This window comes from Colletotrichum truncatum (genome assembly GCF_014235925.2).
Source record: "Colletotrichum truncatum strain CMES1059 chromosome Unknown Contig_0009, whole genome shotgun sequence".
Lineage (NCBI taxonomy): Eukaryota > Fungi > Ascomycota > Sordariomycetes > Glomerellales > Glomerellaceae > Colletotrichum > Colletotrichum truncatum.
The window spans coordinates 2,236,673-2,250,195 of record NW_027222406.1 but is presented as its reverse complement, the minus strand read 5'-3'; the positions used below and the strand labels follow the sequence as shown (position 1 = coordinate 2,250,195).

The 13,523-nt window shown below is 49.5% G+C and overlaps 5 protein-coding genes across 5 annotated transcripts; 2 read left to right on the top strand and 3 right to left on the bottom strand.

Moving 5' to 3' along the window:
- Nucleotides 1-357: 357 nt before the first annotated feature.
- On the top strand, nt 358-921 carry CTRU02_213148 (uncharacterized protein; the record flags this gene model as incomplete). Its single annotated transcript, XM_036721710.2, has 2 exons — nt 358-690; nt 745-921. The coding sequence occupies 2 exons, from the start codon at nt 358-360 to the stop codon at nt 919-921; spliced, it is 510 nt and encodes a 169-aa protein (XP_036586879.2).
- Nucleotides 922-1,566: 645 nt separating this feature from the next.
- CTRU02_213147 (uncharacterized protein) lies at nt 1,567-3,117 on the bottom strand (the record flags this gene model as incomplete). Its single annotated transcript, XM_036721709.1, has 4 exons — nt 1,567-2,052; nt 2,267-2,418; nt 2,487-2,859; nt 2,944-3,117. 4 exons carry the CDS (start codon nt 3,115-3,117, stop codon nt 1,567-1,569), a joined length of 1,185 nt encoding a protein of 394 aa, XP_036586878.1.
- A 2,534-nt stretch (nt 3,118-5,651) lies between these two features.
- CTRU02_213146 (fungal Zn binuclear cluster domain containing protein) lies at nt 5,652-7,092 on the top strand (the record flags this gene model as incomplete). The annotated part of the gene is made up of 2 exons (XM_036721708.1): nt 5,652-5,692; nt 5,745-7,092. The coding sequence occupies 2 exons, from the start codon at nt 5,652-5,654 to the stop codon at nt 7,090-7,092; spliced, it is 1,389 nt and encodes a 462-aa protein (XP_036586877.1).
- Nucleotides 7,093-7,140: 48 nt separating this feature from the next.
- On the bottom strand, nt 7,141-9,283 carry CTRU02_213145 (Alkaline phosphatase H 1; the record flags this gene model as incomplete). Its single annotated transcript, XM_070205980.1, has 4 exons — nt 7,141-8,316; nt 8,362-8,440; nt 8,491-8,579; nt 8,648-9,283. 4 exons carry the CDS (start codon nt 9,281-9,283, stop codon nt 7,141-7,143), a joined length of 1,980 nt encoding a protein of 659 aa, XP_070060373.1.
- A 1,258-nt stretch (nt 9,284-10,541) lies between these two features.
- Nucleotides 10,542-12,870, bottom strand: CTRU02_213144 (protein lysine methyltransferase SET5; the record flags this gene model as incomplete). The annotated part of the gene is made up of 3 exons (XM_036721706.1): nt 10,542-12,030; nt 12,079-12,488; nt 12,541-12,870. 3 exons carry the CDS (start codon nt 12,868-12,870, stop codon nt 10,542-10,544), a joined length of 2,229 nt encoding a protein of 742 aa, XP_036586875.1.
- Between the last annotated feature and the right edge of the window lie 653 nt (nt 12,871-13,523).

The following is a 13,523-nucleotide window of genomic DNA, read 5'->3' as shown; positions in this document are numbered from 1 at the left end:
ACACTCTAGAAAGTCTATCATCCGGAAGTTTCAATCTCCTTTGCTAGACCGCCCTACTTTGCTGTGCCGCCGCTCATGGGTCCCCCCCCACCACGGCATCATCTCATGATTATTTCGTGAACGTCGCCGGCGTTAGACGGAGTGCCGTCTCGTGGTTGCAACTTACTTAAAGACCGGCTGACCCATCCAAAATCCAGATATCTTGCTACGCCACTGAATCTGGATTCGGCATCGTTTTCAAGCAGCAGCTACGGTCATTACTCCACCAGCTACGGGCAGGCTCCTCTATATAACATAACATAATTTCAACTACAGTTCAATCTTTATCCATAATCATCAAATAACCAAACCGCAAAAATGAAGGCCTACGCTGTCATCCTCTCCCTCGCGACTTTGGCTGCTTGCCAGGCACCTCAGCCTCCCCCGGCCCCCGCTCAAGGAGATACCCCCGCCTGCGCGGAGGCTAAGATTCTGGCCGGTGGAATCGCCCTGAACATCCAGGTTCAGCAACAGGAGCAGGCTGGTCTCGCAGCCGTCTCCCAGGCTCTCCAGGCGAACCCCGTCAACATGCAGCAGTTCCAGGTCGCCAAGTCCAACCTGCTCTCCTTCGTCAGCGACGGTATCCAGGTTCGCCAGGCCAACCAACTTATTGCGCCCTCTGGCAACGCCGCCACCCAGGGACTGGCTGTGGTATGAGTGCACAATGAAGAGCTACGTGACGGAAGTTTTCTGACAATTTGACAGGTCGCCAATGCCCAGCTTACCGAACTTCAGAAGGTCGCCGGTCTTACTGGCAACCCCCAGCAAGACAACCCAGTTGTCCAGTCGCTGATGATGGACTTCTCCGGAGGTATCCAGCAGAACATGAAGAACCAACAGGCTGTAGGTCACATCTCAACATGTTTCGGTTTTTGCAAGTGACTAACACGACTGTAGGCACTTACTGGCTGCTAGAGAATGGCATGATTCAAAGCGGTCATCATGGTAATAAGCGATGGTGCTCGGAATTGGATTGGGCAACGGCGTTCACAGGCTTTGTCCTACTTACTTTTTAATCAGATTAAATGACCGGGACTGGTAGGCTGGGACTGGGCGATGTTGATCCTCGACGGAGTTTCAGCCGGGATGAGTAGCCCATAGGTTACTTGAATGCCAGATATCCGACTACTATTTAGTATCTTTATTTATTGGGACTGAGGACCAAGCCTGTCTCTGGAAGTAACAACATAAATTTCCACAATAAACAAAATAGTAGCCCATGTTGACTCCAAACTGTGTGAGTAAAACGACACTGCAGTAATTATTGACTAATTGAAACCTGGCAGCTGTCACAAAGGGGTGTTCTCAGGTAAGAAACAAGAGCAAGGTAATGCGCTACCAAAGATTCCGAGACTTTCACAGCAATGCTTAATGAAACATTGTAGAGGCACGCGTGGTGTGGTAGACTGGACAGATGCATTGGAAAGGAATAGTCGCTGCTTATCCGGAAGGACAAGCAAAACATCGGGACACACCAAATAGTACAGATCACAAACTCTCAAAGGGTCTACTAAGTCATATTGCAGCTCAAACAATGTCCCATTTGGCGGATGCCGGTTTCTCACTAAGCTTGGATCTATCCTCGAACGAAACGCACACAACGTCAGTTCTGGTAATTCCCCAAGTCGTCGGCTGAGGCTGAGTAGTCTCATCCTTGTCTGACATGATAACCGGAGTTGTGTTCTCTTGTACAAGGATGTTTTCTTTGCTGTCGTCCTCCATAATGGTGAGGCCGAGGTTGTCCCTGAGTTTCGGTTTTGGTCTCCGTTGCCCCAGCTCGATTCTGCCGCCAACGTCTGATTCTCTCTTCGGGACGAAGTTATCGTCGGATTTCGGTGTCTCTTCTAACGCGCTTCTGGCTGTGCTGAAAGGGCTGCGTCGCAAAATGACTTCGAGGAGCGGTTGCAAGACAGGGATTGTGCTTGCAATGATTATCGTGCTACCTTCTATTCTGCAAGCTCTAGTCAGTCTTGTATGATCGACGGAAATCCTCAACAACACCACGGAACTGCCCTGCCGAGATAGTGGAATATTTCGTACATTGTCCTTATCTGCAGGTCAGAAGTATGATCTGATTCCCGGCAAGACGAGTCAGTCGAAACGAATTCGTAAGGAAGAGTCTGAGAAGTTCTTACAAGTAAAGTCATCTTCCCTTAATAAAGGGAGACGGACTGTTTTGACTATAGCAACACCGCCGCCACTGATCAAGTCAGTTTCATTTTCTAACCCGGGAGGATAGCGGATAAGGAAGTCGGCCATACATGGAGCCAACGCTTAAAGCGCAAGATAGGAATATCTTTTTCTTCAGCGACATTTGGAGGCCAAAGAGAATAACAGTTGGATAGATGGCTAGATAAACGTCCACAAAAGCTGACAAAACTAGGTTGTAAGTCAATGTCAGTAGCGGAATCATTTCACCTTGCTGAGCGCATGTCAAGTTCACTTACTTCCACCATAAATGGAATAGTCCACGGTGATATTGGCGTCAAAGCATTTTGCTGAGATGGTGTTGTCCCAGATCGCTTGGACCGGCACGCAGCGTCCGAAATGCAGGCCGGGGACAATGATGTGAGTAAGTAGACATAGCACTGTTATTCCCCAAAGAAACCACAGATGGTATCTGGCTGGGTTCATCAAACGTGTCAACAGAGCGACAACAGCCATTTTGGGGATGGCAAAGGACATGATCCCTGGAGCAAAGCCGATGTGTGCCCACATGATGGCACCTTTTTGTTGCTCGTGTGTGAGGACCTCCATATGTTTGCCGTACCCGTAGCTTACAGCAATAGTAGTAGCTACGCATGAAGCGATCGCGCATATCTAATGGGAATCTAACATCAGTAATCTTGGTTAAATTAAAGTGCCGGAAGACAGGTAGTATGCCGAGAGGGAAATCACACGAACCAAGGACAAGATGCAATAATAGTCGTCGCTGTAGACTTTTCTCCCCACCTTGTGTCTGCACCATATCCGGGCAGACACGAAAGCTGTCGCTAGGCCCGCCATGGTCCAGCAAGCTGAGACGATGCCCGGGCCTCTGTTCTCAGCCTGCCAGGCCTCGGAGCCTTTGAAAGACATCTTGAGCGCACTTGGCAGTGGCTGGTTTCCTCGAATCCATTCGCGTTTATGGCCAAGTATGTTTAGTCGAAGAACAAGCGCCAGCCCGAAAGGCGCATAGAAAACAAGAAGGGGTACAGACCAAGCAGGCCCTGAAGTCAGGCGAAAAGTGATTTGAGACCTGCTCTGCTATCATGTACTTCTTGGAGGACAACCATTGCCATTTTGTTATACCATCGGTCACCTCCGTTCGTCCATGGCGATCTACGAACAATATGATCCTTTTCATGTCTATGTGCATGCTCGCCCATCCGTCCAATGGCTGTTCAGTATTCTCCGCATCAGAGGGGGCAATCAAAGCTCCCTAAGAGGAAGTGGCCAGTTTGTTCTGAACAAAGGCAAACACATCACTTCGCTTACAGAGTGCAAGAATTGAGATTCGGGGTTAATCGGTGGAAGTCTAAATCATGGACTAACTTGTAGTTCGAAATGAACAAATACCACTCAGGTTAGATATGGGTTTTGGCTTGGAAGGATCATAATCTGTAAGAAAATGGTGGATGGATATCTCATCCCACAGTTGCAGTTCCCGGAGGCATGACCTATTCATCTATCAGCTATGAAATTCAGACCCGATATATGTGTTCAATGCAAGTCAAGATGAAAGCTTGAAGTCTCTGTGGGAAAGTAACCAAGTACCAAACACCAGCTTTCGTGAAATGACTACAAATAGAGAATAATAAGGCAGCAACAATTCAAACGAGAACAATGGATCAGAACCTTGGCTGGTGCAGCTCTACAAACTGATTTAGGCATCATGTCCGTAGATTGTACTAGAGGAGGAATTTGGCCCGAAAAGACCGAGCACGAAAATAGCACCGCCCCACATACCATAACACGATGCATGGGAACAAACACCCCCCCCCTGGTTGAACTACATCGCAATCCACTAACAGATGCTTCAGTAGATACCAGGAATGCACATGAAAGAGCAGGTTGTTTTGTTCATGATCAAAGCCCAACCTGCAGAAGCTAGAAAATGAGTTGAATAGAGGCGACGGTCAACGCCGAAAAAAAAAGAAAAAAAATACAAATCAAGTTCCTAAAATGTGTGTCACTAAGGTAGCAGATAGTCTTTCGTTTGAGCCAACAGCATTACTCCCCTGCAAAACAGCACCAGCATGGTCGCCTTGGGAAGCTGGAATACCAGGGATCCCAGATAAGCCAGCGAATGCAATCAACCCAATGACATTGGATTGAGAAACTAGTATGATGACTGCAGGACTAATTAAAATACGGCCAATGACGTGACGTTATGCTCGGCGTAGGCTTCTGCCATTGCAGCACAGATACAAAGTTGCTGAGATTCTGAAAGAACAGCTTAGTGATTCTGCACAGTTGGCGAGGATAGATTTGCTGAAGCGCAAAGTGTGGATTACTGTGGAACAAAACAGCTTACTGAACAACACTTGAATAGCGTGGACACCAGCTGATTTGATTTGGGAAGGTCCATTATTTTTACACTCATGAATTTAGTGGTGGATTGATTCATTCGCAGTCCGGGTGGAGTGACCATTCATCGACCTACCTTCTGTGATACTGGCGCTACTTCGTTTTGGGATAGCGTTGGCATAAACGAACAGGTATGGGAGTTGGTATTCCTTTTGGTCACTCTCCTCTTCATTGGATGGGACAACACTACCCTGGATTATCTGCTGTCAAGAGACGGTGACAGTCGAAGATAGTGGTTAGAGCCAACTCCTTGGACTGGCGCAGAAGTTAGGTGAGTTCTGCACACGAGATATCTAGGCATCCTAGCATAGGAAGCACCAAAGAGATTATACAAAAGTCATTCTGAATAGGATGTTGGTTCACAAATAATGCCAGCAATTCACGTTGGTTTTTCAAGGGAGGTTTGGAGGCTCATGAGACACAGTACAACAACCCCATAGCAGTTGGTATCAGTTTGCACGTCAGCGACTGTCACTTCAACTAGGGCGAGCTCACAAATTCCAAATACCCCAAGTACCCAGAGTGCATGGAACTTATCACGCTTACCAATATGTGCTTGGCTAAGACCTTGGCGCTGGAACCTATCGGATTGACACCGTGTTGCTCTCTGAGCGACCCGAGTGACACTTCTTAACATACTGAAAAAGATAACGATAAAATTATCATTTGAAAGTATCGAATGAGATATCTTCTTGATGAAATCAACTTCAAAATTGAGTCGTCCAAAAATGGATTATGACAATGATGACAGTAATGATGACCCCACGAGAAACCCTTGCTTGCAAGAGGTTGCAACGGAGTGCATAGTAGCGCATCCTCAGCTGCCAACAACGCTACTTCATGCAGAAGAAATTTCAACTACAAAAGCTATTTAATGTCGCCATGTCACCATTCTCACCGCATTGTACGTGCCACCATCTCTCTAGCCGTTCGGAGTTAGTGGGTCAGTTTCGGACCTAGAAGTGGGTTCTTTCACCCCACTTGAGGTAAAGATTCATCCACGTCATCTCGATTGTGAGACTTGCAACTCACCACGCTGCGCGATGCCTCACAAGAGGAGTAGAACAGGTTGCCTAACCTGCAGGTATGATGTTATCTTCATCTGGTGAGGTTGCTGTGGCTGACATGTTTTGAAGAGACGATGGGTACAAGTGCGATGAAGGGAAACCAAGTTGCGACCGGTGCATCCGGCTTGGTAAGACCTGCAAAGGGTACGGGTTGAGGGTGAGATGGAAAACGACCGAAGCGCTCGCGAACTCTTCAAAAGTAACGAAAAAGCGAAGCTCAAGGGCTAGAAGTGCTGCGCTCTCTCAGCAGAGCACTTCATCATCCTCTCCTGAGCCACAATCTACAGGCACAGTAACCCCCACTGAGCCTTATTTTGGCCATGCAAGCCTGATCAGAAACCCGTCCGTCTCACCAGACATCTCTCCAATGAATCACTTCTTGCTTCATCACTGGAATTCGTCACTCGCAGGTGTCATTTCGATGGCGTCTGGCACAGAAAATCCGTTCCTCCTTCATCTTACGCCGATGACACTTCGTTCGAACGCACTTCTTTACTCCATATCCTCTATGGCAGCGGGGCATCTCTCCGTTCTTCGGAATGACGAATCGCTTCGAACTCTGGCATCCCGCCATATGATTATGGCGGTATCCTCACTCCGAGAGAGTATTCAGACGGAACATCCTGAGATTTCTCTAGCGACCATCTTGATGCTTCAGATCTCAGATCGACTGTTCAACACCCACAGCCAAATTGACCACCTAGCCGGTGCCAAAGCTGTCATTATGCACTCTGGAGGACCAGGCAACTGGAAAAGCTCGACTGCCCAATTTCTTCTCAGCCTCTGCTTTTACCACGATGTCATGTCGTCCATATCGCGCACCTCCAAGCCACTACTGACCATGACGAACGTGGCACCTCTTGAAGGACTTGAAAGTCTCGCGAAGCTTACATCTGTTCTTTCAGTCGTTGCTACAATAAGTAAAATGCAAGGGAAAAGCGGTGAGGCTCATCAACAGCGCGGTTTCAACATTAAGCAGAATTTACTGGCTGTTGGTGTGTCTCCCAATGGGAACCCGGACATCGAGAACACGATCCAAGCGTGCAAGCATGCTGCCATTATTTATCTATACCGGTTATGGGAGGATGGCACGCAGCATCTGAAGCCGGTACATGCAGAAGAATGCCTTCGATATCTCCTGAAAGTCCCCATCACCTCGTCATTCGTTTCAGCCCATGCATGGCCCCTGTGGACTGCTGGATGCGAGTCGGTTGACCCTCAACTACGACAGCTTGCCCTGGAGCGGCTCGAAGCGCTGTATCAGAATCGGCACCTACCATCACTGAAACGGGTCCAACAAGACATGATAGAGGTATGGAAAGCAAAAGATGCGGCACGGCTACAGTTTGGAACGGAAAATGTGGATTGTTGCCGAGTAATTCTGCTTAACCGCCGCCGAGAAGCGGACTTGGTCTGATGCCAACGGGTATCTCCATTACGTCCTCGATCAAACCTCCCTCGGCGTTTACCGCCTTTGAGGGGTAGCTGAAGACTGTCCCAATCCAAGACAGGATGCAATCTTGAAAAACACGTCTGTGTTGTCATACACGCCAGCAAATGTCTGCTGGCAAGGACCCATAGCGAAAACCGGCACATCAGTAATAGAGTGAACACCAGACGAGGAAGACACTGGCAATGTTCCCTCCACAAAGAATCCATCCTCCCCATCCTCGGGGTTTGCGACATATCCATCCTCCGGGTCGCTGACGACCACGCGACGAGGCGACTCGTGGAGGCGGTAGTTCTCTCGGCGGTCGGGGTTGGCTCCGAAACCCGGAGCAATGGCATACCGAGGGCTCCAGTTCAACGGGAAATGCGGCCCAGTTCCGTACTCGATGCCATCAGGCCGCTGAACTGTATAATGAGACAATCCGGAACGCTCATAAATACCGATTGCATCGCGCTTCTTGCGGTCGGTATCCTGCGCGGCGAGATACTTGGTATCGGCAACACCAAAGACGTCGAAGCCATGACCGTGGTCTGCCGTGACGACAATGAGGGTCTGTTCAAGCTCGCCAGCATCCTTGAGCTTTTTGACCGTCGCGCGGATGGTATCGTCAAACTCTAAAAGATCACCCAAAGCTCTGTCGTAGTCGAGCGCATGCATCTGCTTGTCGATTGAGGCACCCTCAGACATGAGGAAGAAACCGGTGTCGTTGCTGCGCTCCAGGAGAATATCAACCGCCTTCAGCGTCATGTCTTTCAGCCCTGGGAGATCAAGAGGTGCGGAGCCATCACCAGAGGGATGCGTCTTCAACGCGGCGATGTTATCAGTCAGGATGTTTCTGTCGAGCCAGACAGGCAGATGAGAAAGAGAGAAGACGCCCAGAGCCGGGGAATCATTCGGCGCGTCGCGAAGAGACGAAGCGTTCCAGCTCACGGAGTAACCCTGTTTACGGAACTCCTCATAGTAGTCTTTGCCCAAGTAGGAGGAGGAACCAGGGAGAAAGGTCGAGGCACCGCCGCCGAAATACACGTCTGGGCCAGGGTGAGCGCTCCAAGAGTAGTTCGTCATGCCGTTAAGGGCTTGGTCAATCAGAGAACCGGCGTTGGATCTTGATCTGCTGTGGCCGGTAAGAGCAGCTGGGGTTGCGTCGTCGAGGGCAGCTGTTGTCACCGCGCCCCAGGCAGATCCCTTTGGAAGCGTTAGCTGGAGTAGAGGTACTATTCAGGAGGTACGACTTACCCAAATACGTGTTACCATTTCAACAATGGTTTCGACTTTGGGATCATCAAAATCATCCTCGGAAGAGTCAGAGTAGACACTGTACCCAGTTTTAGTCATGCAGAATGCTATTGTGAGAAAACCACGTACCCCATGGAGTCTGAGGTGCCCTTGTGTCCGGAGTAGAGTGCTGATGCAGAGTTGGCACTGTCAGTAACGAAACTATCGACTGAATGCGTCTGGTAATTGTCAGTTATGCAGTACAGGCATTCAAACTCCGCAGAGATCTGAGGTTGACCCAACTCACCATCTGATGTCCAAGTATAGGGAATTGGTCCATCTGCATCCTCGATTGATATTTGCCGTTGACACTCTTGTGGCCCAGCAGACGAGCAGCCGTAATCATGTTCGTTGTCATACCATCACCGATAAACAAAATCACATTCTTGGCTTTCTTCTCCTCAGCGAGTGGCCTGACAAACCACTCGGCCAGCGTCTTCTTGGTACCATTGTAATAGCTGAGCTCGACAGTGTAGTTTCCTGGCTCATACAGCGACAGATCGCGGTAAGCCTTGGACGCGACATTCACCACGGACTTGGTACCGGCATCTTCGGCAAACAGATCCTCATACCACGAAAAGGTCCATGTCTCCAGGTCTGGTTCGTCAAGGCCGAAAAAGTCCGTCAGCGACTTGCCAGATGGTTCACTGTTGCTCGCGATTGAGACAGTGAAATCGGTATCCGGAACGCCGTTGTTGAAGGCTTCAGTGCCGTTGACTGGAGCATGGACCTCGACACGGATGTCAAACTTCTGGCCCGGGAGGAAGTTGGCTTGGTCTGGAGGGAAAACACAACCAAGGTCGGGACAGGCGCCGAGACGTTGGAAGGTCTGGGCGATTGCCACAGGGGCCGTTGCCAAGAGAACCAAGGCAAGGGCAGACATCGTAGATGATCTGAGGATTGGCAGTCCGTGAGCGATGGCCAATGGAGGAAGTGAATAGGTCAATGTAGATCAGGCGTAAGATAGAGACGGGTTCAAGGCCATATACATAACTACGTTACTCAAAGTCCGGTTCATGACCGTTTTTCCTGATTTTTCTTCATGTTTTTTTCGACTAACTCAACATAGAAGGTCAATTGAATTGCCGCGCAACCTTCACAGGAAATCCCGGGGTTCTCATGGGAAAACGGGGACTGACCCTCAGACTAAGTGACGAGAGGCCAGACATATCACGAGCAACAGGATCGGCGTCGTCCGAAAACCACTGAAGAGGAGGGGAAAGACAGGCATTTGTGCGCAGGATCATTCTTGGCTTGCAGGCTCGCTGCTGCGTACCCCGCTCCAGTGATGATTTCACCCCTCACTAACTAACGATAAGCACACGAGCAATTACCAAGTTGGTTGGGGGAGGCTGGTGGTGCTTTTCTGGTTGGCATCGGTTTTCAAAAAATTTGAGACAACGGTTGTGCAGGGTGGGCTCGGAGGTTCGCGGGGAATTTGATCCTTCTTGAACTTTTGCATCTCCCGGCATGAGGTTGATGCATGAGTATTATGCACACTGACCTAATACTGTAGTACCGTGAGCCTGCGTATACGTAATGGTTTATGAATGACTTGCAATGAAAATATTTGATCGAAAAAAGAGAGACCCCGAGAAGGTGTCAGAAGAACGTCGACTGTATTAAGCTTTGTAAGGGTTCCCTAATCAAACCTGTAGAGTCCGATACAATGTCGAATAGAACGTTAGGTTCGGGTTCATCCGATCTGGGTGACTCCAAAATTCTTCTCCAATTTGCCAAGCAGACATTTCTTTTCCACACCGATAACGCGGGTCCTGAATCATGCTTGCTGGCCGATTGCCAAGACATGCGTCGTTGCCAAGACGTTACTACCTCTCGGCCACTGACAGGAAAGCAAAATAAAATCACGCAGTAAAAAAAACTCTGAAAAGGTTTTACAAGGCGTATCATATCGATTGTGCCTCGGCTAATCCTGTGGGATAGATATGATGCCTGTGTTTGCCTCATGAGTGGCTCCAACGCCAACGGCCAGAGAAGATGATGAAGCTTTAGAATGTGGTGACAACCACTAATGCTGGAATGAAACCACACAGCAGTCATGCTTGTTAGAATTCGAAGGTTCAGATATAGCAAGAGTTGCCTAGTATACCCTTTGAACAAAGCCACTTTGCGATTCAAGCCTACTTAAACGTCTCGAAACTCTCGTCCGTTACAAACCCAACCATGGTCGTCAACCCAACCCTAGCTGCGTCCAAACAATCCTGCGACAGAACATCCTGCCCAAGAGCAGCATACGCCTGTGCCGTTAGTTTGAGTGCCTTCACGACTTCGAACGTTGTTACGGCAAGTGTATCCTTGTACATCCATAATCTTCCCTCTCGAACGGGCTCCACGAACCCAAAGTTGCGGAACACCTCGTGTCCCCATTTAATCGCTTTGTTCCACTGCTTTCTCGTATGCCACGCCTCCATCAGCCACATCGTCGGCCATACGAGCATCAGCCTAGGTAGATTTAGCTCGTCATACACCTCTGGCTCGTGAAGAGTAGCGAGCTTATTCGCGAGTTTCTCAATCTGCCGGATCGTTGCGTCGGGCTGAAACCTAGCGGGATTCCTCTTTTTCATAGCAGCTTGGAGCTCTGCAAGCGCAGAGACTCGCTTCTTGTGTTGCTCTATAGATGACTTTTCCTCTCCTGCGCAGAGAACGCAGCTGCAGGTGAATCCCCAACTTCGGCGAAATTGCGGCACGCGAAGAAGGTATGCGGCCTTGGGCGGGAGGTAGATGTGTGTGATTTCCGTTTCTTTGGGTATATCGACTGTCGCCCTGACGAGGAGCATGTCTCCTATAAAGGACCTGTTGCAGTTGGGAAGGCAGGCATGGTTGGCATAGGCAGAATACACCCAGAGGCCGCGCGACATGCCCTGCTTCCACATATTCCATTCTGCATTCGCAGCCTCCGCGGAGACCTGAGCGCCGCTGAAACAGTTTTTTCGGCGGATTGACTCGAGAAGGAAGACATCCACGACGGGCTTCCCATCCACTTCTGTCCCTTCCAGACCAGAGCGTTTGTATGAGCCACCGTAGAGGTCAAGTACCTTCTTGTGAACCGTAGGGTTATCCGCGCAGAGCTCAATAAGCTGGGCGTAAGCTGCCGCAGAGTTGTGTTCTGGGTTGAATTCGTTGGGGACGCTGGTAGCCTTCTCTGCAAAGACGAGTTCGCCAGCTTTGATGTCTTCTGTGGCGAATAGACCGCGACCGTGGTGAGGTGAGTCTCTGATCTCTGTTCTGGAAAGGAAGCTTGCACGGTCAATGTGGATGTTCTTCGCGGTGACGTCCTTTGACATTGCGGCGAGATTGTAGTTGCCGGCTTCCTCCTCAAGACGGGCGAGACAACGCTCGTATTCCCTCTGAACATTTGCTGTGGGTGGCTTTAGTTCCAGTGCTGACTCGAAATACCCCTTGCTCGCTTTGAAATCAGTGAGTCCGTAGGAAGCCTTTGCGGCGATGAAGTACGCTTTCCAATCTGATGAGCCACCCCTAGATTCAAGAGCATCGGAGAGTGCGTTGTCAAAGCACTTGAGTGTGAGATTGATCCCGGCGCGCTTTGAGAGAACACCAATTTTGAAAGCTTGGTCATTTGAAGGTGCTAATTCGAGAGCCCTCGTGTAGCTGGAAAGCATGAGTAAGATGCTCAGAAGGTGAGGTCAAGTAACCTACTTTGCAACCGCCAATGGCAAGTTCTTGGATATGAAAGCTTCATCACCAGCTTTACTCCACTCATTTGGTGCCTTCAATTCTTCAGGTTCTTTAAAGGGTTCTGGAATGAGCGACTCATCAGGGCCTTGCCGAAGTCGCACAATATCTGAGGGGTGGTCGATGCAGAGCATGTAGTCGTTGTCGCCGCTGAATTTGTAATAGGGTTCTTTGATGATGACTACGGTTCCTTCCGGGATTGATTGCAAGACGCTCGAATCACCTTGGTTGTATAGTGCCATCTTGTCCACGTTGCCGTGCTCATCTTCAACGACAGTGATTGTGCCAGCGCCCCGATAAGGCAGGGAAATTGTCTTCACCGCCAGATATTTATCTTCATGATGGTTCTCAACAAGCAATTCATCCAGCCGCATCTGCCATTGTCAGTACCTTAGACAATTAAAGGTTGCAGGCCGTTTAACTCACTGGCGACAAGTCTTGTATCGCTTTTGTTGATGGAGGATAAGACAACGCCAGAACAACCTTCTTTACCATCCGCGGGGCCTTCTCCTGGCCGGCTTTTTGCTGTTGCTCGACATAGTTATTGTGAGTTTCCAAAAGGATCTCTCGAGGGACTCGTGTCGGTGGTGGTTTCCCAGCATGTGCCTCGGCCTTTTTCAGGAATTCTAGTGATACATCAGGGTCAACGTCGACAAGGATCTCCTCGACTCCAATCTGGAGGCCAAAGTCTACGGTGTTGAGAGTCGGGTCTGTTGCAGCGGGTGTCTCAATATCTTCAATGTTGTCAACGGCCATGGTTCAAAGTATTCGGCGGGGCTTAAGTCTAGTTCCGAAGACGCAGAAGTTTGACGAGAAGTCGGTTTTGGGTTGGGCTGGGAGAGAAGGTCAGGTTACTTCCACGACTTATATGAGTATCAGCGATCGGGAACCAAGGCCCGAAGAAAGGCTGAGATTCCATGGAAAACGTTCCTCTTAGGTGCCATTTTGGTGAATTCGGATAGTTTCCGATTAAGGGCAGCTCCGAATAGGCGTGGCGCGGTCTTGGATCACGTCTCCAATTCTGGCAAAATACCTATTATGGCACCAATCGCGAGCAGCTCCGTGATCCGCATACCGACCCCCGCACCAATTTGGTCTGCTTTTCGGAATATGTCAGTCCGTTTGCTGGAACGATGCAACGGCGCACCACACCAGGTGACACTCAATCTCGTTTGCATCCGCGTCAATGCCACTGGCTGCCAAGAATGACACTTTGCGAGCGTGCATCGTGTTGATTAGGGAGCCGCAGGAACCCGTAATAATAGAGATCTTTTAAAGCTCCTTGAACATCTTTCTTGCATACCTTAGCCCGACTGAAAAAGATGCCAAATAACCCCGTATCATCCATGCTTAAGCTGTATTCGCTAATCTGCCACACAATTCATCGTTGCAAGTACATTCCATTCTTC